General features: G+C 46.9%; 2 protein-coding genes across 6 annotated transcripts; one reads left to right on the top strand and one right to left on the bottom strand.

The window, feature by feature from the left end:
- The first annotated feature begins 34 nt into the window (after nt 1–34).
- Nucleotides 35–11,142, top strand: LOC103709664 (transcription factor Pur-alpha 1-like). 5 transcript variants are annotated; one of them, XR_003386174.3, is made up of 7 exons: nt 35–703; nt 807–854; nt 9,434–9,577; nt 9,680–9,922; nt 10,015–10,212; nt 10,521–10,609; nt 10,841–11,142. XR_003386174.3 is itself a non-coding variant. In XM_026805656.3 (6 exons), exons 1-5 carry the CDS (start codon nt 449–451, stop codon nt 10,165–10,167), a joined length of 843 nt encoding a protein of 280 aa, XP_026661457.1. In that variant the 5' UTR covers nt 35–448; the 3' UTR covers nt 10,168–10,212; nt 10,521–11,142. The 5 variants fall into 5 exon arrangements, 2 of the variants coding, with proteins under 2 accessions (XP_026661457.1, XP_008793346.1); XR_003386173.3 differs by having other exon boundaries at nt 10,860–11,142; XR_003386175.3 differs by having other exon boundaries at nt 10,873–11,142.
- LOC148699662 (uncharacterized) lies at nt 10,801–27,939 on the bottom strand. The gene is made up of 2 exons (XM_088713825.2): nt 22,664–27,939; nt 10,801–22,579 (listed from the first exon to the last, which is right to left on the bottom strand). Exons 1-2 carry the CDS (start codon nt 23,207–23,209, stop codon nt 21,809–21,811), a joined length of 1,317 nt encoding a protein of 438 aa, XP_088569951.1. The 5' UTR covers nt 23,210–27,939; the 3' UTR covers nt 10,801–21,808.
- Between the last annotated feature and the right edge of the window lie 3 nt (nt 27,940–27,942).

Genomic DNA, 27,942 nt, shown 5'->3' on the forward strand with positions numbered 1-27,942 from the left:
AAAGCATTCCTGGTGCGCACGTTAGCGCCGACCGCTCGCAGAGTTTTTACCCGCGTAATCCTTCAGCGGTAATGGTCCGCACCGTGAAAACCCGCGGGTTGTTCGGAAGGGAGACCGGGGGCTCGATTAAAAAGGGGCGGCTCCAAACCATGGCCTCCGGTCAAACCCCTAGACCCGCCCCCAACCCCAACCCCAACCCCAACCCTACTAACCCTAATACCATCTCCATCTGCTACAGCTTACCAGCGGCAGCGGAGGCCAGCAATTCCAAACCCAAATCACCAACCCTTTGCCAACCTTTCCCTAATCGATTCGTGCCCGGCACTGGAGGAATTTGCTCCCCTAGGGTTAGGGTTTTCGTTGGAGCAGGAGCAAGAACTAGGGTTTTTTGTCTTGTTGCTTGAATCTAGATTTGGGGAGAATAAGGAGGGGTTTTTAGGTTGGGGCGATGGAGGGCGGTTCGGGTGGGAACGACGTGGAGCTGGTGTCCAAGACGCTGCAGTTCGAACACAAGCTGTTCTACTTCGATCTGAAGGAGAACCCCCGTGGGAGGTACCTTAAGATCTCGGAGAAGACGTCGGCGACGAGGTCCACCATTATCGTCCCTGTTAACGGCATCGCCTGGTTCATCGACCTCTTCAATTACTATGTCAATACTGACGAGCAGGATGCCTTCAGCAAGGAGCTCAAGCTCGACACCAAGGTCGGAAAAATTCTATCCTGGTCTAGGTTTGTTGGGTTCTTGTTGTTTAGATACTTTGGATCTGGGACTTTGTGCTGATTGATGCTCTCTTTGTTGTTATTAGGTGTTTTACTTTGATATCGGGGAGAATAAAAGGGGGCGCTTCTTGAAGGTAGAGCCTTGCCGTTGCTTTTCATTATTTCTCTCCACCTTTTTCGATAACGTATGATTGCTTATGTTACTTCTACTTTTTTGAGGTAGCTATGCCTTTTTTTTGTTCAGTTTCGTGCTATTATGACCTGAATCGGATATAGCTAAGATCTTGCGGGGGTTGATCTTCTGGGAATTGGACGGAGTAGTCTCATCTTGAATTGCCTCGTAATGATGATACATTAACATTGCCAAAAGTGGAAAAGGTTGCTTTTCAGAAAGTTAAGTAGGCATGCACAAGTGTAGGACAGGTTAACAACTGAATATGTGAACCGGCATAAGTTTTTGGGGAGTTTCCTTGTTGTTGCCTGGGAAATTGGAGGAGGGTCATGCCTTTCACTTTAAAACTGTGAATGGATTTTCATGACCTCTTTTGCTGAGCAAGCGCATGTAATAACAGAGGGCCTTTGAAAGCATTGCAATTGCATGCACAAAGTTACATTGGCTATTATTTTCAATCATGTTTCACATGTTGAAATCCGAGACACGATGCATTTCCCATACTTCATCCACGCGAAATAATAGAGAACAAGATTATCTTGTGAACCTCTGGTTGTAAATCTCTATTTGCTTTTTCATTTTTTTTTTCATCATATATAGGTGCATATATATTTATTATCATGGATCAATTTTACCCGAAGATTAAGCCACATAGCTGAATATGTTATTTTCGAATTTTGCAATGTAATGGGTATTAAGTATGATGTTGTCCGCATCAGGTGTTGCACAGTAATTGTAATAAAAAAGGTATAGAATCACTAAAACATTGAAAAAAGAAAATTACAATTTCGGAGATTTTGAAAAATGCTTAAAAGGAGGAAAAATGTTGACTGTCAATATAAACACTAGATATTGTATAATCGTATAATGAAATAGAGAACCAGTGAAAATATTCAAGAATTACATTGTCTGCTAAAGATGTTGAATTTTATTCATTATGTCTCTCTATCTGTTCTATAAAAAAAACTTAATTGATTATTGACCTTGAAGGTGAATCTTGTATACAATTAACCCGATATAATTCATAAAAAGATTGAAGTAAGAGGTTTGTATTCTCCAATTAAAACCACCCTACTAAATCGTTTGATTTTATAAATTTCTGATTGATGATGTAAAATCTTTTGTTATATGTTCTCATAAATTGTTTTTTCTTTAAATGAGGTCAAAGCATCTAGGAAAATTGTGACCTATTGATGCTTATATGGACCAATACCATTTCTTGCATGTAGATTTAGTTTATTCCGCCTCCTGATGGAATAAAAACTGGCTGGTTAATTTAATATCCCCATCCTAAAATTGTGTCTAGCCCAGCATTCATGCAATACACTAAATTTTTTTTTTTTAACAAGTGTGGCTTGAACTTGTTTGGTTTGAGCATACAAATGTTTATATATTCTCTACCTTGTTGATTTCTCTTAACAGGATGGTGAAAATCCAACTAGTGTATCAACATGTTTGCATGTCTTCTTGGTTTTTATTACCTGAAAATTTGCTAGTTTGTTCAAATGGACATGTATATGAAGAATGTACTTCTATATCGCAGCTTAACATATGCTTATCTTGTGTTTAAAGGTGGCTGAAGGCTCCCTTTAGATTTTGCTCAAAATAGGTTAAATTGCACTGAGATGCTTGTTTCGAGTATTATGGTTTTGGTTAATTATTTAGTTTTCGACAGGGATTAATGTTTCCAGCATTTATCTATCAATGTAAAACTTTTGACTACGGTTGCTTGTATGTTTATATCAAGTAATTGTCTGATTTAGGCTGAGAGATAAGGTTCTATCATTTCTTTTGTTGAGTCATGTTGGGTTGCATGGCATCTTATTGGCGTTGGGCTTTCCTAAAGGCTAAAACTAAGCCAACTTGGGTGATTCAAATTCCTACCATTATACTGCTTCACATAACTGCATCAATAAATGAATATGGGAAAACATATATTTTTCTATACTGGTATTAGTAAGGGTAGGTTGGGAGGTATACGCATATTCTCAAGGTCTTCGAGCATGGGACATCTAGCCCTGTCCTTGTTGGGATGGTAGTGAATGGGATCAAAGTTGGATTTTAGATTTACGACAATTAGAGATATCTTGTAATTTGATTGGTTATGAATATTGGAGAGAATACGATGGATCATTAGTGCCTATTCATAAATTTGAGCCAAAATGGCTAGATCTTGATCCGATTGGGGAAAAGGAAGATTTTCTTCAATCCATTCAACTCGAATCTCTTGGAAGATAACTAGAAGAAGATAAAAGAGTTTCGAAAGTAGGACTTTAAGTCTCCTTTTTTTCATTAATTCTTAAAAAATGAGGTATATAGCCTCTATAATAATGTGGGGTCCGCTCTAACACAATGTAGGTTGGATTTTTCTTCCTAAACCTAGTAGTACTCTTTTTTTTAAAATAAACATCTCTCATAGAAATCTTCTAGAAAAATCTAAAACTCTTGAGGTGATAAATCTCGACTTCTACATCAATTCTGCCTTCTGTCGCTTCGCCTGATTCTTCTCGAATAGAGAGCTACATCTGGTCAAAGTCTTATCCGAAAAAAAATGTTTTAATTTAACTAGCCCATTTCGTGGCCGAAACGATAGAATTTTGGCCCGATTCAACCTCCTAGGAGGTTGGCCTAAAGTTGTAGATCTCGAAAAGATGCTTTATTCAAAAAAAAAAGATTATCTCAATCGGACATCGCATGACCAAATTATGGCCTTCTGAAGGTTGGTCTGTGACACGGCTTTTTGATGTAGCGGATCTCGTTTCTGAACTTTGTCTAACCTCACTCGTACTAGTCAAAGTATTCTACATCGAGTTTAGTGATCTTTCTGAATAGTCGTAGTAGTCCAAGTAATCCACATCGAGTCTGGTGATCCTCCTAAATTCTGTAATGGCCAAAGTGGTCCACATTGAGTCCAGTGATCTTTTTTAATACTCGTAGTGGCCAAAGTAGTCCACATCAAGTTTAGTGATCCTTCTGAATACTCGTAGTGGCCAAAGTTTTTTACATCGAGTTTGGTGATCCCTTTGGATACTTATAATGGTTAAAATGATTTACATCGAGTTTGGTGATCCCTTTGGATACTTATAATGACTAAAATGGTCCACATCAAGTCTGATGATTCTTCTGAATACTTGTATTGGTCAAAGTGGTCCACATCAAGTCCGGTGATCCTTCTTAATACTCGTATTGGCCAAAGTATTTTACATCGAGTATAGTAATTTTTCTGAATACTCGTAGTGGCCAAAGTATTCTACATCGAGTTTGATGATTCTCTTGGATGTTCGTAGTAGCCAAAGTGATCCACATCGAGTCCAATGATCCTTCTGGATTAGATTTAGTAACAAATCTATGCGGTATTGTTGATTGAATTTTGAAGAGAAAACAGGGGTGGGAGGTGGGGGTATTGGTGTTCAACGTTATAGAACTTGCATTTAAGAAATATGAGTAGTATGGTTTACAAGAGCACTAAATTAGTTAAATTGATACGAATGACTAATTTTGGAACTGTTGAGGTATGGTCTTATGACAGATCCGTGACACTTCTGTGTTCTGGGCTGGTAAGTTTGGAGGAAAGCAGAGAGCAGAAGAAGAAGAAGAGGAGTACTAGAGAGAGAGGAGGGGAGAAAAATAACAATTACTAACTCTGAATATACTTGTACAATAGCTAATTTTCTGACCTCCTCTTTATATAATAGAACAAACACTGGGAGGGATTCCTAAAAGGTATCCTCTTAAAGAAAATATAAAAGTAAAATGACTACACTGTATCTCCAATCTCACATACATGTCACCAAAGAGAAGCGAAAGAAAGGGTAATGATGTATGTTTTCCAAGTAGCCTAGATGGAAGGAAGCTAATCTTCATTTTGGTTAACTAAATACTGCCCTAAAATCCATCAAGATTTTAACTGTTCTTCAAAAGTCCCACCTATAACTTTGAACTTTATATTTAGGTTTTGTCAGAATTCTTCCAGACTCTTTTTAATTCTGACTTAATCTCGTGTATTCAATACTTTAAAACACATATTGTAGAACTATTTTTACCAGGTTTACAATTTTAAAAGAAATTAAAAGTTCAGCAGCATTTTTAAATTAAAACAAAAGAGTATACTTCCAAACTTTTGGGCTTTTGCTTTCTGCATGCAAATCTAGCACTGCCACACTGCTTCTAATGTTGTTGCTGGTAAAACTGCTGCCACCAGCATCAACTAAACTATTTTTTCCACCTTTACCACCTCCGCCGTCATACCACCTCCCTTGTCACCAATACTACTGCTGCATGTCTCTTGTTTATGAAACAATTGTTGCTGCCAAACATGTTTAACCTTTTCAAAAAGGTGCAAAATGAAACAAGATTATGGCTCATTTTCTATTCTCAAAACAAAAAAAAGAGAAAAAAAACATCGTTGCTCAGATCCTAAGTTTGCCAATATATGAATGATGTCACGTGCACATACAAACTTCCATTCCCATTTCGTAGACATTTTATATATCAAGCAACATAATGTCTGTGTGAGTGTGCACGCATACACCTGCACTCACTCATTTACTGTTGGGCTGCATGTTAAGTTTGGTGCAGTTAAACTTTTCTATCTTTTGGCGTGAGGGCCAATTCTTGATCAAACCCAGGATTTGATGATGTCAACCTGAGGTGCCCCATGCCCATTCCTTTGCATCTTTTGACCAGAGATCATCAGCATATCAATTGAATTGTCATACAATTCCCTTGTTTCATCTAATATGTTTAACATGCAGTTTAACTCCTCTATATATATTATGCAACCTTCATAGAAATTGCTGTTAAGATAACTCATAAAGTTGACCAAAATTGATGGGGTAATGCTTGTTGATGATGGTTTTGTATTGTCTTTCCATCTAACATATTAGTTATAACTTTGCTGTCTAACTTGCTATATGACTTGCAAGTTTGTTTTTCTTTTTTCTATTGTTTTCTCATGCCAATGATAGTACAAATCCTTTTTCTTCCTCCTGAACATTAACCAGACAGTTAGGATCTCCACCTCATATGAACCATTCACCCTTCTTGACAACCCTGAGCAAACCTTAGCATAACTCTAGCAAGTCTTCTTCATAAATTCAAATGAAAGAAGTTCAATATTTAAAAGTTGCCTCATCCCAAACATATAGTGTTGTCTTAAGTTTGTTGATGTTCACCATGATACCAGCGTCATAGCATGTTGTTTTGTTTGCAATTTTCTGTAGATGCTAATAATTAACTTTGGTGTTTGCCTTTGTGTGTACAATAATTCCGCTGTTATTGAAGATGAATGGATATCTAATTCATTACATTGCTTTACATTAGTTGACTTCAATCTTAGGTCCACTACTGCTGCTCCCTTGACCCTGAACGTAGTCTTATGAAGATGGATAAGATGCAATTTGTCTGGTTATCCCTAGATGATAAATTTATTCTAACTGCATAATCTTATTTTTCAAAAATAATCTCATATTCGAGATTTTTAATCTTATATAAACTGAACTCACTTTTTCATGGGCTTTATTTTCTTCAATTTTTTTCTATACAACTAATCTTGCTTTTCTGCATTGTTGATGATTGTTTTCTTTTAAACTGTTCTTCTTTCCTTCATGCATTGTTCTTTATGAGAAGTTAGATTGTATGAATAAACTTACCAATGAGAAGTAGGCAATAATAAATGTCTCACTTATGGTTCTTTTGATGTTGATAGACATAGCGAAATCTTTGAACATGTAAATTAATATTCCATTATCATAGTCACTTTTATCTAATGATTTTGATAGAAGTGTTTGACAGTCATTGCTAAATTTAGGCAAATAATGATCTAATGGAAGTATTTTACAGTCATTCCTAAATTAAGGCAACTCTTGTTGAAGTTTGGTTATCCATCATTGCAAGAACATAAACTTGCCCATTATGGAAGTGCATAATGGAAGTATACTAATATTATTTTAATCTGATGATCAGTAACATGTAAAAGATGCTCTTTGTTCTCATTATATGGTGGTCTTTATAACAGGATAATGCATAAAAACTGCTAATTACATATTCATTACGTCTGTATATTGAAGGTTCTCCAAACAGTTTATGAAGGCCTTACAATGTTTTGACTGCCATTATATTTCACCATGTTTGTTGTGCGATGTTGTATCCTATATGGAATCTGACATGTTAGTGGGAAGTCAGTCATAAAAGTTTTTCTTGATATTCTGTGCAATTATTGTTGAATGGGCATGAGAGAACTGATTTATTAGTCCGCCAAGCTTTAAACCCTTATGGGCCATTGGAATGGACCATTATCTATTCTATCTTTTTTTAAAAGAGAACAGTTTTGATTTTCCACATGATTCTCTCTACATCCCATCTGTCAGCTTCTCGGATGAGAATATGCTTATATCTTTATCAAAATCATTGGTCTTCCTTCAATTGAATATTAGCTAAATAGAAATTTGCCAAGCAACAAAACCCTTCCCTTTTTGGAAAGGTAAATTATCAACCTGCAAACAACCCGCTTTAAGCAGATTCGTGTTTGACATAAATAGGTTTGGGTCATAAATGGGTCAACTTGCCTAGACCTGGGTTAGGTCATGACTTGACCCGTTGTAACTAGTTTAAGAATAGTTTAACTCATTTAAAACCTACCTAACCTATTTCTATGCCGCTTAACCTCACCCGCTTAATTTGTTTAACCCGTTTAAAATCTTTTTTTTTGTTAAAAATCCACTTAGCTTGTTTAAGCCCTTTGACCTGATTTGACTTGTTTAATAAGCTATTATGCAGGTCGGGTCGGGTTACCTATTTAATAAATAGGTCGGGTTCAGATCTGAATTTTTAACGTCTAATAAACATGTCAGGTGCAAGTTAACAAACTTTTGACTCAACCCGCATCCGACCTAAGCCAACCGAATCGCCGCCCATAATTAAATCATTCAAGATCATTTATCATCTAAATTTTAAATTTTTGATTGTTGCAAATATTGCATTTACAATGTTCCATCCTACTATGGTTATATTTCCCATTTAAGAGTTTTTCTATGCATGCATTTGATTCTCTCTCTCTCTCTCTTATAACAGTCCATTATAATATCATTTCTTAATTTCATTTTTATAATTTATATATGCTGTAATTCAATTATATTCAATGTCCATTGCATGTGCCTGATTGCTAGTGAATCCAAAAAAACTGGAAGGGAAAAAAGAAAATCAGCACGACCTTGCCATTACTAGGCTTGTCTTTTCTTTCTCTTGTTTTGAACCAATTTTTCTTAAAGGATTCTATCATTTTGCAAATCATTGTGTTCATATCATCATTTGAAGTTTTGGCCGAAACCGGTTAACAATTGGCGGAAAATTTCCAATTTTGTTCCATTTTGGGCACTTCCGGTCGATTTTCTGGCCGAAACTGATAAATTTTTATCTTGTTTTTTTTTGTTTAACAGTGGATTATTCAATATTTTCTAATATTTTCTAAAATTTGTTAATATTATCTAATAACAAAATTATCCAAGTCTTTTAATGATCAAATTTATTTATTTATTTATTGGCTAAGCTTTGTTGTTATAATGAGCAAGATGCAATCTTGATGTGTATCTTTGTTAATTAGAAAGTGTTGTGTGTTTCTAATTTCCTACCATCCTTTTTCTGCTTAAATTTGTTTTCTGTTCTCATCTTTTAGAATAAAATGATATGTTAAAACGAAGTAGTGAAATAAATGTGTTTTTCTGTGGATTTATCTTTTCTTGCTTAAATGGATTGTTAAAAGGGATTATCATAAAATATTCTCAAATGGTTTTTCTTGCTTAGACGAGTTATTAAAATAAAATGAAATATGCTTAGTAAAAAGTTTAGTTGGACGTAAACATCAGAGCAAATATAGGAAATTAGCAACAAAAAAGCAAGTTAGAAAAATTATAAAGATTGGTTGGCTGGAACTCCGGATCTCAGAGCGGAAGTGCTGAAACTGAAACTATACTTAGAGGAGGACTGAATCCAAAACTGAGTTACAAAACTTAGCTTCATGCTCAATCTACCAAAACTGAGTTACAAAACTTAGCTTCATGCTCAATCTACCAAAACTGAGTTAGAAAACTTTGCTTCATGCTTAATCTACCATGCTTTAAAGCATATTCTGATACCTAAGTAATTTTAGAGGGACCCCTTAAAATATGCTATTGCGTTGGTGGGGACAGTATGAGTCACCGTCCATGGTCTATGCAGCAACAAACTAAGTTGTGCTTATGGAATTCCGCCCCCCTTTCAGCCAAATAATATCAGAAAAATGATCTTTATTGTAGGATTTCTCAGACCTTTTCTGAACCCATAACCCTAGGGAAATGAGAAACCTTATCCAATATAAATATCCTAGTTGTGAGATGGGAAATGCTGTATATGATTTCAAGGTTGTAGTTAGCATCATCTTCATTTCTAATGGACATGCTGGAGGATACTTGTGTGCCTGGGTAGGCCAACAGACATCCAAACTGTTGATTTGATAGAGGTTATACAATCTATCATATAAAACTAATATATTTACTTCTTGTTTAGATTTCAGAGGCATCTGTCAACAGAAATCGTAGTACAATCATTGTTCCAGCCGGAAGCTCAGGCGAAGAAGGATGGGCAGCATTTAGGAACATTTTGCTAGAGATTAATGAAGAAGCTTCCCGACTTTTCATTGTACCAAATCAGGTAAATGCTGAGTGAATGGTTTTGTGCCAAGGTTCCCTGCATGGTGTTTTTTTCTGAGCTTCTCCTTACTTTTGTCAATTGTTTCTTATAATACCAAAACAGCAACATATGGAACCACCAGAGCGACTTCCAGGACTTTCAGATGATGTTGGGGCTGGATTTATATCAGGCCATAGTGCACAGTCAGCCTCTGGGTCAGAGTTAAATGTTGACCGATTGGTTGAATTGCCTCCTCAGGAGGATATTGGAGGCATGGGGATGTCTAAAGTAATTAGGGTAGATCAAAAGAGGTTCTTCTTTGATTTAGGTAGCAATAATAGGGGCCATTTCTTGAGGATATCTGAGGTACCTGGAGTATTCAATGAATAGCTATTATCAATTTCATTGTTTTTACCAGTGACAAAACATCATGACTTCCTTGCCGTATACAAATGCAGGTTGCTGGTGCAGATCGCTCATCAATCATCCTTCCCTTGTCTGGTCTGAAGCAGTTTCATGAAATGATCGGTCATTTTGTGGAGATAACCAAGGACAGATTTGAAGGAATGACTGGTCCAAATGTGCGGACAGTGGAGCCGGCACAGAGATGATCTTTTTGGAGGACAGTTGATCCCCTCACTTCAGTTCTACTGCAGGTCTGTTTGATTTAGATTGAGCCGTTGTGTAGATCATGCTCTATATTGTTGTTCACGTCTGGTGGAGAATAATGGTTACTCCACAGTGGAGATATGGTCATTTGCCAATCTTTTTTACTTTTAAGGAATAATGAAGAGCAAAACTAATATCTTGCAGCTTGTGCGTCTAGTGGTATAAAAAGGTGGTGACTCCAATGTTGATGTCTCTGAATAATCTTGTTTTTGATGCCACTCTATTAAACCCATCATCTTGTGTTTTTTTAAATGCTGGCAATGAAATGTGATTTCCGAGTTATTCCTTTATACAGGGCTACCTCTGCATTTTTTTGGTTGCCACTTATTACTAGGATTTTTAACAGTTCAGTCTGCAAGTCTCTGATCGGAGCAGGTACTGCAGGTATGCGATCATCAGCCACCTTAATGACATGGTTAAGATCATCATGGGAATGTTAGAATTTTTTTCCTTTTCTTTTGGTTAATCAATATGTTGTAGCAATTGGTTGATATCCTTTGCTGAAGTGGTATTTTTTTCCCTATCCGAATGATATAATTTTATTACCAGATTCTGTCAGGTCTGTGAAGCATTCATTTATTTACTTTTTTTTTTTTTTTTGAATTGCCGTTTGAGTCGGCATCAATCACTTCAGAGAAATGATGCAGCAATCTACCCATGTCGAACACGACGGGATCTGGTAGTCATTATGACTGGTGGGTCCGGATAAAGAATTGTGGATGGGGCGGGCGGGCGCGGTGTTTGCTACGGACCATTTTGCGTAGGGTGGTTTTTCTTGTCCGTGAAATTTTTCCTCCTGTAAAAGAAGGCGACTGCTTGTATATGATTCTTATGGCATGCAGGTTGAACTGGGCCATGGATGATAGCTTGTTATCAGGGGCAGATGGCATTTAGAAACAAGTATGCTTCGCTTGGTATTGCTCGCCTTGATTGTTGATACTGTAGATGCAAAAGATGCCTTCATTGATGTCCAGGTCTGTGACTGCATGCTGCTCGATATCTAGGAGTCTAGGTGTGATATCTAAGTTTATGTAGGCATGCTCTGGTTTGTTTACAGGGCCAAGCATTCAAATAATATCTTTGGGAGAGTCTTGCTTGGAAAAAAAAAAATCAAAAAACTGAAAACTTCTGTCAAACTAATCGCAGCCATTGTTTACAACGAGACCGGTGCTTCCTTTGTCGAAATCATCGACACTGGTAAAGTTGAACCTCCAGTTCTGCCCCTATTTCCTCAATAGTTTCTAGGTCCGCCATGTGAGATTCAACCGAAGTAGCAGGATCGATCGTTTCTTTTGTTCCCTGGCAGTGGCCTACTCCTCTCCTTCTTTTGTGAGATTCAAGCCATTTTTGGAAAGTCTTTTAGCAGAGTTTTTCACCTGCGCAGCCTTTTTTCGAGCTTAACAGTTGCAGCCAAGAAATCTGAAAAGAGGATGAAGACTGGTATAAGTGGGCAGGGGTCTGCCTCCTCTCCTTGGCTGCGCATGCCGGGATTATTAGGGAGGAACGGAGTGAAATATGTATTTGCTGTCGGGTAGGGTTAGAGTTATGCGGGATCATTTCTAGGAGAAATTATTGCTTACACAACATGCACCATGTGGCCGTGTTTGTAGCCAATAGCTGCCGATTCCCGTGAGCCTCATTCATCAAGCATGCACTAGGTGCAAGATCATATGAACCGGTGGCCATGATTGGTGAAACAAAATAATATAAGTCAGATTTTCTTTTTTACCGTATTTCTAGTATTTATTTTAAAAAAGCCAAAAACTAGGAACTTCCCTTACTAACAAAGTTGTCATTCTAATGATTAAAATTAAAAAAAAAATCGCGCATGTCATCCCTTTTCTTTCTCATCAAGCCTCTTTATCTGTCTTTTTTTCTCATCAAGTCATCTCTTCCATCCATGAGATCTTTTTCCTTTCCAACTCTCTTTCTCCTCTAAATCCATCTCCTTTTCAGAATTTTTGCACCTAAGCGTTCATAAAATCTAAAAAATGCTATATATATATATATATATATAGACAAAGCTAGAAAATTATATACTATATACCAGTACAAATGAATATCATATTTTCAAAACTTTGCATTGATTTATCTAGAAATGCGTATTGGTTTGCTAGATGACTAATATGCTTAATGCGTACCATCTGACCATATAGTATGTACTGGTAAAAAATATGTTCGAAAAAGTGTATCGACTTATTTGAAAGTGTGTATTGGAACATTACTAGGTGTATATCAAAAAAAGCTTGCGGTATGTATTATAAAGTCGACGAGTGTATATCATCTGATTATGTAGTGCATACTGATGAACATGATGTTCCGAAAATTGTATATCAATTTGTTTGGAGGTATGTTTTGGGTCGGTAGATGACTAATTTGCTAAGTATGCACCACCCGATCCTGTATTGTATATTGACAAACAACATATTCTGAAAATTATGTATTGATTTATGTTGGGGGAATAAGATTTTTCCCCCAAGTGACACGAATGCCCCCAAGAAGCCGCACAATCGCCGACCCTGAACAGCCGAAGTCGGCGTCCGACCTCGGAACGCCCGACCTCAAGACATCCGACCTAGGAAAATCTTGATGCTCAAGGTCTACCCTTGTCAGCCACCTACTACGGCCGTACTCCCCCGAGGTCCAACTGAGGACCATACCCTGCCACTGCTTCAGCATTTATTGCGCATAGCCGCTGTAACCCTCCGGTTCACTCTACAATTAATGTGGATCTCCGGCTTACTCCACCATTAATGCGGATCTCCGGCTTACTCGACAATTAATGCGGATCTCCGGCTTACTCCACAATTAATGCGCATGGCTCCTGACATCTACGGATCCTCGGCTCTCCACGGCAAGTTAGCCCAGCAGAGTCTAGTCAACCATGATAAGTCCCCGATCTCGGCCATACCCCCGACACCGATGCAATAATTCGCCTGGCAGCGCCCCAATTCAGGTCGTACGACGACCTCACCGCCGACATCGATGTAATAATTCGCCTGACCGTGCGCCGACCTGGACAACATGCCAAGCCGTACTACGGCTTCGCCCCGTTACATCACAGGTACACCGACCCCCGCCTATAAAAGGGAACCTTGGCTTCTTAGGCAGGGGGGGGAAAATTACACGCTCTACAAACACTTTATCTCCTCTTCAACACTATTTGCCCCCTCCCTGACTTGAGCGTCGGAGGGCCGGCGCCGGAAGACCCGGCCACCGGCTTGTTTGCAGGCACACCAAACGGAGGACGCCGCTCGCCGACGGATCGCCGCCCCGCCGTGAGGACCCCCAGCTCCCTCTCTCCGGCCACCCCAAGCGGAGGACGCCGCCCGCCGACTGGTCGCCGCCCCGCCGTGGTGACCCGCTGCTCCCTCTCACTCGACCGAAGATTGCCCCCGGGTCCAATTTCCAGCAACAGTTGGCGCTAGAGGAAGGGCCCGAGTAGCAGTCATGAAGTTGAGAAGTAAGGGAGCCTCCAACGTCTCCCGGCGTCCCCCGCAAAGTCCTGGACGCTCCGTCCAGAATTCTCCAACTCCGGCTGACCCAATTCCTCAGGTCCAGCCGGAACAGTTCAACGCCTTAGTACAGCAAGTCCAGGCCCTGGCCGCCGCCGTTCAGGGCCTGCGACGCGAGGAAGCTTTACCAACGCTTCCCCCGCGGGCCCAGTTCCCGCCGGAATTTCCTCCCAACGGCCCGGTTCTCCCCGGCCAGAATTTACATGGCTCCTCCAGAGCCAATAACGAGGAGCGGACTTCCCCCCAAAGAGAGCTGCCGGGGGAAGATCTCGACAGAAGACTCCAGCCTTCTGAGGCTGAGTCAGCTCCGGACCGCCGTGAGCCGGTGCAAACCACGGCAACAATTCCGCAGGCAGGGGAGCTCGACCGAAAAGTTGAGCATCTGGAGCGCCAGATCGCGGCACTCCACAGCAAGAAGGCGAGGCAAGAGGGAGACTTTGAGTTCACTACCAAGTCCCCCTTCTCCAGCCGGATCGAGGATGAGCCGGTTCCTGCGAGGTTCAAAATGCCTCAGATGGAGCCCTACAGCGGAATCACCGACCCTCTCGACCACTTGGAGAGCTATCGGGCCCTCATGGCCCTACAAGGGTCCTCGGAGGCCATACTTTGCAAGGCCTTCCCAGCAACCCTCCGAGGGACCGCTCGGCTTTGGTTTTCTGGACTGAAGCCGAACACGGTGTCCTCTTTTGAGCAATTCGGCAGGCAGTTCGCCACCAACTTTGCTGCCAGCCGGTGCCAGCGACGGACGTCAGACTCCCTCCTCGACATCAAACAGAAAGAGGGGGAGTCCCTCAAGGAATACCTGGACCGCTTCACCGCCGCCACATGGGAGGTTCGCGAGCTAGACCAGTCGATAGCCATGTCGGCTCTGAAGACTGGGGTTCGCTCCTACCGATTCCTCTTCTCCATCGAGAAGAGCTTCCCGGCCGACTTCACCGAAATGTTGGCCCGGGCCCGAAAGTATGCCAAGGCCGAGGAGGCAGTTGCCTCTAGGCGGGGAGCAATTGAGCCCGCCTCTAAGAAGCAGAAGAAGCGCCGTGAGGAGCGCGACCGACAAAGGAGTCGATCCCCCCGTCGAAAGAAAAATCTCCCCAGACTGAGGAGCCCGCCCCGTCAGCAGGGGCGACCTCAGCAGAGGACCCCTCCTCGACCGAGGTCCCCACCACGGCCTCGGATGTACCCGGGGAGGTACGAGAACTATACACCCGTCAACGCCCCCCGGGCCGAGATCCTGATGGAAATCGAGGGTCGGGACTTCTTCCGACCCCCGCCGCCTATGCGAGACACGGGATTTCCCCGTAATCCCAGGAAGTACTGTCGCTTCCACCGAGACCGTGGGCACGACACGGAGGACTGCTTCCAGCTCCGGGACGAGATAGAAGCACTCATCCATTGAGGAGTACTCAACCGGTTCGTGAGAAACCGGCGCGAGGAAAGGAGGCCGGCGGAGGATGTCGTACCAACCGAAAATCCGGACGACAACAGGCCCATTGCCGGCACCATCAACATGATTGGAAGGGCCTCAGCAGGAGCAGCCGCCCCGGGAGCACCCCCGAAACGCCCACGCACTGATGAAGTCATCTCGTTCTCGGACGAGGACTTAGAAGGGGTCGAGACCCCTCACGATGACGCTGTGGTCATCTCAATGATTGTAAATAAGTTTGATGTAAAGCGTGTTCTAGTTGACAATGGGAGCTCAGCAAACATTTTGTATTATCATGCCTACCAAAAAATGGGGTTGACAGAAGGACATCTCTGGAGGATCAACGCCCCACTGGTCGGGTTCACCGGAGATTCGGTCCCGGTCGAAGGTGAGACCAGCTTCCTTGTCACAGTTGGCCTCGCCCCCCGGGAGAGCACTGTGAGGACGGACTTTCTGGTGGTCCGACTGCCCTCGGTCTACAACGCCATCCTTGGGCGGCCAGGGCTGAATGCCCTTCGAGCCGTAGTTTCAACCCACCATCTGCTCATGCGGTTCCCCACCGGCCAAGGAGTAGGCGAGGTCCGAGGAGACCAGCTGGTCGCCAAGCAATGCTACACGGCGGCCCACGGAGTAAAGCAACCGACCGAGGCGACAATTCAGCCAACGGGCCCTTCATTGCCTATAGAAACCCTCGATGCGAGGGACACCCTCTGGAAGAAGCAAGTAGAGCCCGGTGAGCTTCTTGTTCAAGTTCCACTAAAAGAAAATTTTTCCGAGCTAACCGTGCAGGTCGGCTCCGGCCTCGGCGCCCGCGAGAGGGATCGCCTCGTCAGCTTCCTGCGGGACAATGCTGACGTCTTCGCCTGGTCGCCTGCGGACGTGCCGGAAATTGACCCTGAGGTCATGGTTCACCGACTCCAGGTGAGGCCAACCAGCAGGCCTGTAAAGCAGAAGAAAAGGGGCTCCGCCCCGGAACGGCAACGTGCTGCGGCCGAGGAGGTGGACAAACTCCTCGGAGCCGGCTTCATCCGGGAGGTCTCCTACCCGGACTGGCTCGCCAACGTAGTCCTCGTAAAGAAGGCCAACGGGAAATGGCGTATGTGCGTGGACTACACCGACCTGAACAAGGCCTGCCCGAAAGACAGCTTTCCCCTTCCAAGCATCGACCAGCTCGTCGACTCTACTTCAGGGCACCAACTGCTAACTTTTATGGACGCCTTTTCAGGGTACAATCAAATCCGAATGGCGCCAGAAGACGAGGAGAAGACGGCCTTCATCACCGACAAGGGCACCTACTGCTACAAGGTGATGCCCTTTGGCCTGAAAAACGCTGGGGCCACCTATCAGAGACTGGTCAGCCAAATTTTCAAAGACCAGATCGGCCGAAATATGGAAGTCTACGTGGACGACATACTGGTGAAAAGCCGAGCGGCGGAACACCACATAGCCGATCTCGACGAGACATTCGTCAAGCTCAGAAGATACAAAATGAAGCTCAACCCGGCGAAATGTGCGTTCGGGGTCACCTCGGGCAAGTTCCTGGGTTTCATAGTGACCCAGCGCGGAATTGAAGCCAACCGGAGAAAATCCGGGCACTGCAAGAGATGTCGCCTCCGAAGACAGTTAAGGAGGTGCAGCGGCTCGCAGGGCGAGTTGCCGCCTTGGGAAGGTTCGTCTCTCGATCAGCCGAGCGCTGCCTTCCTTTCTTCAAGAGCCTCAAACGGCCGAAAGACTTCCGGTGGTCAGAAGAATGCCAGCGAGCCTTTGAAGAGCTCCGGAGCCTTCTGGCCTCTCCCCCGCTGCTCACCAAGCCCCAGAAGGGCGAGGTCCTTTATTTATACTTGTCCGTCTCCCCAGCTGCAGTGAGCTCAGTCCTCGTCCGGGAAGAGGACAAGCTCCAAAAGCCGGTCTATTACATCAGCCGGGTTCTCAGGGATGCTGAGACCCGATATTCTAAACTTGAGAAGACCATCTTCGCTCTCATCATCTCGGCTCGGAGACTCAGGCCTTACTTCCAAGCCCACACAATAGCTATATTGACCGACCAGCCTATGAAGCAAATATTGCAAAGGTCGGATCGTGCGGGGAGGATCGCCAAATGGGCGGTTGAGCTCGGGGAATTTGACCTCGAGTATCGGCCCAGGCCGGCTATCAAGGCCCAAATACTCGCTGACTTCATCGTGGAGTGTACTCTGCCGGACGACCCCGAGTTGCCACCCGTATCTGCGGAGGAAGCCCCGAGGCAGCCATGGGTCCTGCACTCGGACGGGTCTTCAACCTCGGGAGGTAGCGGAGCCGGACTCATCCTCACCAGTCCAGACGGAGTAGTGGCCGAGCAAGCCTTGCGCCTCGAATTCCCGGCCTCGAACAATGAGGCCGAGTATGAGGCTCTCATCGCCGGGCTCAAGCTGGCGAAAGAACTGAAAGTGGAAGACCTGACGGCCTTCAGCGACTCCCAGCTAGTAGTGAACCAGATCCAAGGAGACTTTGAAGCTAAAGAGCCATCCATGCAAAAGTATCTCCAAAAGGTGCGGGAACTTACGTCTGCCCTGAATTCTTTCAATATTCAGTACATTCTCAGGGCGGAAAACTTCAGGGCAGACCAGCTGTCCAAATTGGCAACCTCCCGCATGAGCGAGCTTCCCAAGGGAACAATGCTCGAGTATCTTCAGATCCCCAGCATGGAGGAACCCGAGCCTACCATGTGCATCGACTCCGAGCCAAGCTGGATCGATGGGCTCGTCTGCTACCTCCAAGACGGGACCCTACCTCATGACGAGACGGAGGCTCGCCGAATCAAGCGCCAAGCCCCCCGGTATGTCCTGTACGAGAATAGACTTTATCGTCGATCATTCACTTCTCCCCTTCTTAGATGCCTCCGCTCCTCCGAGGCGGACTATGCCCTCCGAGAGGTCCATGAAGGGATCTGCGGAAATCACATGGGGAGTCGGGCACTGGCCCACAAGATCCTGCGGCAAGGATATTACTGGCCCACACTCCAGAAGGATACGATGGATTTCGTCCGGAAATGCGATCGGTGCCAGCGAAACGCCAATATCCAGCGCCGACCTTCGGCCCTGCTGACTTCTATTATCGCCCCCTGGCCATTTGCCCAATGGGGGATCGACATCCTGGGGCCCTTTCCCCAAGCCTCCGGACAAAGAAAGTTCCTGGTCGTCTCCATCGACTACTTCACCAAATGGGTCGAGGCCGAACCCGTCGCCCGGATCACCGAGCAAAAGATGCGGGACTTCGTGTGGAAGTCCATAATCTGCAGATTCGGACTACCCCGTATCCTTATATCCGACAATGGTCGACAATTTGACAATGTTCATTTCAGGGAATTTTGCTCCGAGCTCGGCATTGATCACCGCCTCACCTCGGTTGCTCACCCCCAGACAAACGGAGAAACTGAGGTAACTAACCGCACTATTTTGCAGGGACTCAAGGCTAGGCTTGATCGGTCCAAAGGACAGTGGGTCGAGGACTTGTACAATGTCCTTTGGGCGTACCGGACCACGTTCCGACTGCCCACGGGAGCGACCCCCTTCAACCTAGCATACGGCACTGAGGCCGTCATCCCGTTGGAGATCGGCCTGCCTTCTCCAAGGGTGGAGCATTATGACCCCGACACCAATTCCTCCCAGCTCAGGAGCAACTTGGACCTCGTCGAAGAGACACGAGAGGTCGCCCGGGTCCGCATGGCAAGATACCAACAGCGAACGGCCCAATACTACAACTCCAGAGTCAAGCCCAAGCTCTTCAAAGTAGGGGACCTCGTCCTCAGGAGAGCCGAGGCTTCTCAACCGACCGAGCAAGGAAAGCTCGCCCCGAATTGGGAAGGGCCGTATAGAATCGCCCGGGTACAACGACCAGGGGCGTACAAATTGAAGTCCTTGGAGGGGACTCTGATCCCGCGAAGCTGGAACTTCGAGAATCTACGAATGTACCACCAATGAAACCCCTAGGGGTTCAAGACAATTAGGACAATGGATTCAGCTTCCTTTTTGCAAATAATTCTCTCATTTTGATGACTGTAATTCTCTTCTAATGTTGGGTCGTCTGTGATCCTCAGATTTTCCGGCCAAAATCGGGATGCCCCGAGGCTCGACCGTAGAGTCCCAAACTCCCTCGACCTCGAGAAGTATCGCAGGACGACGAAACGTCGACCGGCGCAAGATTCCCTCGACTAAGGTCGGGATGCCCCGAGGGTCGACCGTAGAGTCCCAAACTCCCTCGACCTCGGGACGAAGCCGTGAGGGGTGGAAAGGGTGGTTCCACCCGGGGCGCCACAAAGTGGACCCCCGGGAGCGGTCGACGATCCCCGATCCCCTGACGAACGGTTCCTCGACTAAGGTCGGGATGCCCCGAGTGTCGACCGTAGAGAACCAGACTCCCTCGACCTCGGAAAGCGTCGCAGGTTGGTAGAGCGTGCCCAGACCCACCGACCTGACGAACGATCCCTCGACTAAGGTCGGGATGCCCCGAGGGTCGACCGTAGAGTCTCAAACTCCCTCGACCTCGGGACGAAGCCGTGAGGGGTGGAAAGGGTGGTTCCACCCAGGGCACCACAAAGTGGACCCCCGGGAGCGGTCGACGATCCCCGATCCCCTGACGAACGGTTCCTCGACTAAGGTCGGGATGCCCCGAGTGTCGACCGTAGAGAACCAGACTCCCTCGACCTCGGGAAGCGTCGCAGGTTGGTAGAGCGTGCCCAGACCCACCGACCTGACGAACGATCCCTCGACTAAGGTCGGGATGCCCCGAGGGTCGACCGTAGAGTCTCAAACTCCCTCGACCTCGGGACGAAGCCGTGAGGGGTGGAAAGGGTGGTTCCACCCGGGGCGCCACAAAGTGGACCCCCGGGAGCGGTCGATGATCCCCGATCCCCTGACAAACGATTCCTCGACTAAGGTCGGGATGCCCCGAGTGTCGACCGTAGAGAACCAGACTCCCTCGACCTCGGGAAGCGTCGCAGGTCGGTAGAGCGTGCCCAGACCCACCGACCTGACGAACGATCCCTCGACTAAGGTCGGGATGCCCCGAGGGTTGACCGTTGAGTTCCAAACTCCCTCGACCTCGGGACGAAGCCGTGAGGGGTGGAAATGGTGGTTCCACCCGGGGCGCCACAAAGTGGACCTCCGGGAGCGGTCGACGATCCCCGATCCCCGAAGCGGACAATACTTTCTGAAGCAGAGCTCTGCCATTGAACTAGCGCGCACCCTACTTCGGTAGAGCGCCCACAGGCCCGCCGACCTGACACAAGACTCCTCGACTAAGGTTGGGGCGCCCCGGGGTCCGACCAGAGGGTCTCAAGCTCCCTCGACCTCGAAAAGAACTGTAGATCAATAAAGCCTCCCCAGATCCTCTCAACTTCGGTGGGTGTCGTCGGGTCCGTGAGAAGCCCGAGCCCCCTTACAAGTCAAAATGACTCCGGAGGATGACGAGGAAGGGAAGCAACCTACTCCGCCATGTGAAACACAACTCCGAGAATGCAAGAGGTACATCTAACTCGATGCCCTCCTTGTCAAATTTTATCTACATACCGCTAATCATCTAACGTTGGAGTCCTATCTCGCCCCAAAGTCGGGCTACTCCAATGGGTCGGCTTAAGACCGATCTCCTAACTACATTATGCATGCTCCGTTCGACAAGTCTCCACTCGTCAAGTCTCAACTTGAACAAAGTCTTCGTAAGTTAGGGCCCAACTCGGCCCCCATACATAGACTCCGATGTCTAGCTGAGAAAGCGGTCCCGGCCGCGAGTGCACCAGCCGAACACAGACACTAAGGCGATCTTCAGAGATTCCAGCCTTACTCACTGAAATCTCGGTAGAGTCCGAGAACAATGACTATGAAAACCTTCGGCGATAATTCGACTATTAGCCCGCGCTCCCTACAAAGGACCCGGAAGTCAAGTTCGGAAACCCGACTAGACTCCCCCGAATAGCGGCACGAACAGACCTAGCCCGGTCTTACTCGAAGGGCTAAGGCCCGACCTCAATGCCTTGGGATTTCCCTAAAGGCCGAACGTGACGACTTTCGCGATTCTAAGATCCGAGTTATAGGACTTAGGAAAATTTTCTGGAAACCTAAGCTCGGAGCTCCCTTTGCTCGGAATGACTAAGATCCGAGAAGGCTAAGATATAACTCAGGAAAAGGGCAACTTCGTTAAGTAGCCCGAGAACTAAAATACAGAGTTAGAGGTCGTCGAGGCGGTTAGCTAAAACTCTAGCCTCATTCACGACAAGAAAGGGAAAGACGAGCACAAAATGACAAAAGTATTTTTTATTGACAAAGGGCCGGAAGGCCAATTACAAAATTGGAGGTCGGCCATTCAAGAGCCGACCTCGGATACAATGAAAAAGAAAAAATACGCCAAGTCTTAAGCGGCGGCAGTAACATCCGCGGGGTCGTCCGTGGCGATGGCCTCGGGACCTTCAGCCGGCACAGGCTCGGGGTCTTCTCCAACTGGCTTAGCACTTCCCAGATCATGCCATCCCCCTTCCCGTTTCAAGTCAGCACCTTTCTTTCTCCCTGACTTGTCTTGCCCACGCTTCTTTAGCATCTCTATCAGGGAAGGATCCATCTTCTCCACCTGTGCCTCCACGATCTCGTCCGCTTACATGAAAAAATGCGCCAAGCCTTAAGCGGCGGCAGCTACATCCGGGGGATCATCTGGCACTGTGATGACCTCGGGATCTTCAGCCGGCACAGGCTCGGGATCGGGGGCAGGGGCCTCGGGTGCCGCCTCCGGGACGCCGTCCGTCTCGGCCGCCGGTGCCGCCTCCAGGACGCCGTCCGCCTCGGCCCCCCTCGTCGAAGGCTCGGCGGGGTCTTGTTCGTACAATCCCGCCTCGGATGTCAAAATGGCAGGAATGACTTCCGTGTCAGACCCGTAGCCCAGGTTCATCTTCGGACGGATCGTCGAAAAGTCGTACTGGGGGCAGTACCGGATCACCTGCAGCCGGAAGTTCTCGAAATCCCTGAGAAACCCGTCGACCGTCTCCTCCTCTAACATGTCGCGGAACTCCTGCGACCCCTTGAAGAGCTCCACGGCATGATCAGCTCGCTCGAGTGCCCTCCTCTCTCGGGCCTCGAGCTGCTCGATTCGGAGGCGGGAAACCCCGTCCTCATACTTGAGGCCCGCAACCTCGGATTGGACCTCCCCCAAGCGCGCCTCCGAGGCGCGCAAGGCCGACCTGGTTAGGGCATGAGCAGCCTTCTCCTCCTTGAGCCCCTCCGCCATAGCGAGGCGCTCGGCCTCGGTGGCCGCCCTCCGAGCCTCGGCCTCGGCCAACGCCGCCTCCAGCTCGGCGATCCTTTTCTTGGCCGGCTCCAATTGCCGGCTGACCCGCCGGGTCTCTTCCTGACATCCCCGGGCGATGAACACCAGGGAATCGAGCTCGTGAATATGCTGTAAAGAAAGAGACAAAATGATCGTGAGTTAAAAACATCTGGACTCGCTAATAACTTTAAGGAAATCAAGAAAAGGACTTACCCGGGCAGTGTTGCAGTAGGCACTGTCAACAATGTCCTCCAACGGAATGTTCCGGAACTCGGCCCGGTCCGCCGGAAGCATCGCACGCCGAAACACGACGCGTGCGACCTCAGCATCATGAATAGCCGAACTCCCCACAGGGATAGGGGAGTCCGGCTCATCCGCCTCCTCTTCGAAGTACCTTGAGGAGCTCGGCGCGTCCGGCCTCGGGACCCTGGGGCCGCTTGCCTCAGGGCCCCTGGTCGGCTCGGGCCCCGGGCGCTGTGAGGAACCCGAAGCCGGGCCCTCCCGCTGGGAAACGGGGGCAGGGCAAGGAGGGGCCGACGGGCCCGCGTCGTCGACGACCCGCGCCCGCCTCGGGTCGGCTGAGGAGGCCCCCGCCTCGGGGCCGCTCGTCTCGGCCGACGTAGAAGCGCCGGCCAGCCTCGCCTTCTTCCGAGGCTGGGGCATAGCTCCCCCGGCCTCGGCCTCCCGCCTCCTCAGGCGAGAAAAAAGCGACGTGTTGCTGGTCGGCATAAGGGGAATATCTGAAATCAAAAATATCATCAAGTGTTAGACCATTAGCAGTAAAAACAAAGGACAAGAAAAAAAAAGTAATGTAACTACCCTTACCCTCGGGGCGCGCCGAGCTCAGACCCACGCTCGCCAGGGCGTCCTCCCGTAGGAGCTCGGTCAGGTCGTAGCCCTTCCCGAGGGCTCGGAGAGAATCCAGGGTCCTCTGCTCCCTCCCCGAGGGCTCGGAGAGCTTGTTAAGGGCCTTCAACCGAGGGTGTCCCCACCTCGGATTAAACCCCCACGGCGCCTCAGACGCCAGAAAGAAAAATTTTCCCTTCCACTCGTGTATAGAGGAAAGGGCCCCGCGGAAGAGCGACATACCGCCTCGGAAGGCAAAGTATAGCCACTCCGCGTCCGCCGGGTTCTTCTTCAACAGAAAACACCGGCGGAAAATACTCACTGAAATCGGGACCCCATGCCCAAGGCACAGAGACAGGAACCCGATGATGGTTCTCCACGAGTTCGGAGCGAGCTGTGCTGGGACAAGTTGGTACTCGACCAGCAAGTCGTTCACAAACCTGTGGACAGGGAACCGCAGGCCGGCCCAGAGGGTCTCGCGGTGAATCGCGATCCGACCTGGGGGCGGTCGCGTCACCCTGTCTTCCGGCCCCGCAGTTTCGAGACGAAACCCGGGCTGGAAGAAAAACCGGGAGCGGATTAACTTCAACTCCTCCCCTGACAGGCTGGACCCTACCTCCTCCGGACCAAGACCCATTTTACAGGAGCGAAGTGAAATCGAAAGCAGAGAATGAAAACTGGGGAAGAAAAAGGAAGGGGAACCCTAGCAGTTGCAGGGTAGGAACCTACTAGACATCGCCGGAAATCGCTCCGGGCACCAACGGCGAGGTTCAGTTGAGGAAGGAAGCGAGGGAGAAAGACAACAAAAATAAGAAGCAGCCAAGTAAAACCTTTAGGGCAAACTCGAGGGGTTTATATAGACCCCCTCGGCGGTCCAGATCGGCAGGGTCGGTTTCCATCCCCCGATCGGATTGCGCCACGTGTTGACCTCGGAGACCGAGGCACCGTATTCACTCCGGATCAATAAATCGGGTACGAAATCGAAGCCCTGTCCCATCGGATCTCGGGGCCTCATTATGGGTCCGCAGAATCGAATCGCCTTGAAGAACGAACGGACGGCACCTCCGCTCCCCTCATTTAATAAGGCCCTGGGGCACGTGGAGCCCCGACATAGCCTTCACCTCGCCGGATCCATGATCCAGTAATACGAGATCGAAAGCGTCCGATCCTAGGTCATGCCGCGTGTCCGTTTTGAACCCCGTAACGGCACGCTCATTGATGAGCGGGGAATTCCGATTACGGGATCGAGGCGTCGCCTCATTGAGCCCGAGGACCCTCATCATGGGTCCGCCGCACGAAGCGGTCTTGGCGATCCAAGAGACGCCACCCCCGTTACATCCGCTCCGAGAAACGTAAGGATACGGGCTCCACCATAAGTTCGCTGAATAAAGCAACCTCGAAACGCCCAAGGGCGCGGGTCTCGCCATAAACACTCCGAGAAACACGAGGGCGCGGACGAGATTCGCCCCCTAACTCTAATGACAGACTTTACTTCCCACGTCCGAGCCCGCAAGCCGCTCGAACTCGGAAGTCGGGGGGTAGTGTTGGAGGAATAAGATTTTTCCCCCAAGTGACACGAATGCCTCCAAGAAGCCGCACAATCGCCGACCCTGAACAGCCGAAGTCGGCGTCCGACCTCGGAACGCCCGACCTCAAGACATCCGACCTAGGAAAATCTTGATGCTCAAGGTCTACCCTTGTCAGCCACCTACTACGGCCGTACTCCCCCGAGGTCCAACTGAGGACCATACCCTGCCACTGCTTCAGCATTTATTGCGCATGGCCGCTGTAACCCTCCGGTTCACTCTACAATTAATGTGGATCTCCGGCTTACTCCACCATTAATGCGGATCTCCGGCTTACTCGACAATTAATGCGGATCTCCGGCTTACTCCACAATTAATGCGCATGGCTCCTGACATCTACGGATCCTCGGCTCTCCACGGCAAGTTAGCCCAGCAGAGTCTAGTCAACCATGATAAGTCCCCGATCTCGGCCATACCCCCGACACCGATGCAATAATTCGCCTGGCAGCGCCCCAATTCAGGTCGTACGACGACCTCACCGCCGACATCGATGTAATAATTCGCCTGACCGTGCGCCGACCTGGACAACATGCCAAGCCGTACTACGGCCTCGCCCCGTTACATCACAGGTACACCGACCCCCGCCTATAAAAGGAAACCTTGGCTTCTCAGGCGGGGGGGGGGGGAAATTACACGCTCTACAAACACTTTATCTCCTCTTCAACACTATTTGCCCCCTCCCTGACTTGAGCGTCGGAGGGCCGGCGCCGGAAGACCCGACCACCGGCTTGTTTGCAGGCACACCAAACGGAGGACGCCGCTCGCCGACGGATCGCCGCCCCGCCGTGAGAACCCCCAGCTCCCTCTTTCCGGCCACCCCAAGCGGAGGACGCCGCCCGCCGACTGGTCGCCGCCCCGCCGTGGTGACCCGCTGCTCCCTCTCACTCGACCGAAGATTGCCCCCGGGTCCAATTTCCAGCAACAATTTACTTAAAAGTATGTATTGGCTTGTTAAATAACTAATTTGCTTGGTATGTATCACCGGACCAATATATAGTATATATCAGTAAAAAATATGTTTAAAAAATGAAGAAGAAAAAGAATACCACATATGATTTTCCCTTTTTTGATTTTTTTTATTAAACTCTATTAATAGGAGTCTCTAACTTTTGAGTTTTTTCTTTAAGATGGGCATTTAAGAAACGTGGCTAAATAGGAAACCCCTCCATATTTTTTTCCTATAATTTTTGTTCGTGGCTGCATACAAAACTATACCGGTGCATGCAATGTAGACAATAATTTCTTAATTTCTAGAGTAGCTGTGGCTTTAAGGAAAACAAGAAAAAAATAGGGGATCGGCGCGGAAGACTTTATAAAGTGATGAGTCCGAAGCCGCCTTTTCCGGCAGTTTTTTTTTAACGGCGGCAGACATGTCGGCGATAGAGTTGAATTGAGAGGGCCTTTGAAGTTGTCAGGCGGCAGAGATGGTCAGAACTGGGGAGAGGAACGCATGAGGAGAGAGCAGAGAGTCATGTCTCTCGTAGAAGTTTTGGAGAGGAAAAATAAATGGTTTAGTTGAAGTCTAATATCTAACTGAAAATTAGCAAGAATAAGAACCACCAAGTGTTTGATGGTATTACCCATGTTAGATTGCGGCTCGCATCAACTCTCGAAATGTTGGTCTCATACTTTCGACTGTTCAAACTCAGGCACTTGGAACTCATCTTCCTCATCTAGGCCAACTATTGACTTGCATGTAAGCAAGTCCATATGCTTTTCTCATTCCATGCCAAATCTGGCTGATGACTTAATTTTAACAGCTACCCTACGCTTTCTTCTTCGTGTTTCACAGGGACCATGTTTTACCATTCAACCAAAAAAAAAAAACCTATAAACGCCAACACAGCTACCCTATCTTCCATGTATCATGTGCTTGCATGCCAAATGCTAATACCTGCTCAAAATTGCTACCTGCCTACAAACAAATCAGTACCATGAAATTTTGAGATGCCCAAAGAAGATAGAACCTCTGACCACCCTAGAGGTTTCATTTTTTAAATTGTGCTATGATACCCAGTTGCTAAAGATAATTTAGAATACACTGTGCTGCTTTTTTTATTTTAAATTTATTACAGCTTATCTAAGCATCCAAAGCAAGCGAGTGCGATAAAACGAAGTGCATCGTATCAATCTTAACAGACTTCATGCCCCTCCTCCATGCCATGCTTTCCCCTACGATTCTACTAAACTCAGACTAAGAAGGAACCACCTACCACAGATCCCTTGTCATGGGTGGCAACGCTGCTGAATTCCAGCCTACTTAACCAACCCATCCTTTACCACATCTACTGCCATCATTCAGCCTGAAGCAACAGTAGTCATTCACTTGAGATTCACTCACAACTCCAATTTATCACCTTAAGTTTTCTTTAATTTTTAGTTTTAGTCAGAAGCTACGCCTAACATAGAGCATGACAGCCCAAGAAGCAACAATCACCAAATACAAAGAAAAAGACGACGTTTCCATCACAAAAGAAATTAATGTAGCCCAGCTGCAGCGCGCATGTAATCCAACCATATCTCACGAAAAAGAGAGAGAAAAAAAAAAGAAATAATGAAGATGACCTCACTATATCCCACAGGTAGCTACAACCATATTTCACAAAAAAAATGTATGAACTTTTGGAATAAAAGAGAGAGTATTTAATATTAAAGCAACTCGGATAAAGAGTATTCGATTCCTCAAGCAAGGACAATCAAAAAGGCAAAAAATTCCTCGAGCAAGGAAACAGAGTTTCCCTATACATCTCTAATTACACAACTAGTCAGCAGGTTTTTTTTAGGGAAAAAAAAGGGGCAACCCTGCACTGCTTCAACAACAGATCATATCCACAGAAGCGGGATCTTAATATATTAAGGAATCGTTTGGTTCGCGGACAGAGAAGGAGAAAATATGGTTGAAAATAAAAAAATGACTTATGTTTGGCTAGAATTTTCAAAAAACAAAAATAGAAAAATAGCTTTTACATAGAAATAAAATTTCTACATTTTACAAAAAAAATTATAAAATTTCTGCATTTCATGAAAAAAGATCCATATGAGATATGAGAAAGACTTTCT

Source organism: Phoenix dactylifera, chromosome 17, assembly GCF_051530095.1.
Source record: "Phoenix dactylifera cultivar Ajwa chromosome 17, Ajwa_hap1_PhDact_Kaust_v1.1, whole genome shotgun sequence".
Taxonomy (NCBI): domain Eukaryota; kingdom Viridiplantae; phylum Streptophyta; class Magnoliopsida; order Arecales; family Arecaceae; genus Phoenix; species Phoenix dactylifera.

Coding starts and splice junctions, on each gene's coding strand:
- LOC103709664 (XM_026805656.3), top strand. CDS start 449: ATGGAGGGCGGTTCGGGTGGGAACGACGTGGAGCTGGTGTCCAAGACG. Junction 855..9,433: donor AAAGGGGGCGCTTCTTGAAG/GTAGAGCCTTGC, acceptor CTTCTTGTTTAG/ATTTCAGAGGCATCTGTCAA. Junction 9,923..10,014: donor ATTTCTTGAGGATATCTGAG/GTACCTGGAGTA, acceptor ATACAAATGCAG/GTTGCTGGTGCAGATCGCTC.
- LOC148699662 (XM_088713825.2), bottom strand. CDS start 23,209: ATGATATTTTTGATTTCAGATATTCCCCTTATGCCGACCAGCAACACG. Junction 22,580..22,663: donor CCTACTGCAACACTGCCCGG/GTAAGTCCTTTT, acceptor CTTTCTTTACAG/CATATTCACGAGCTCGATTC.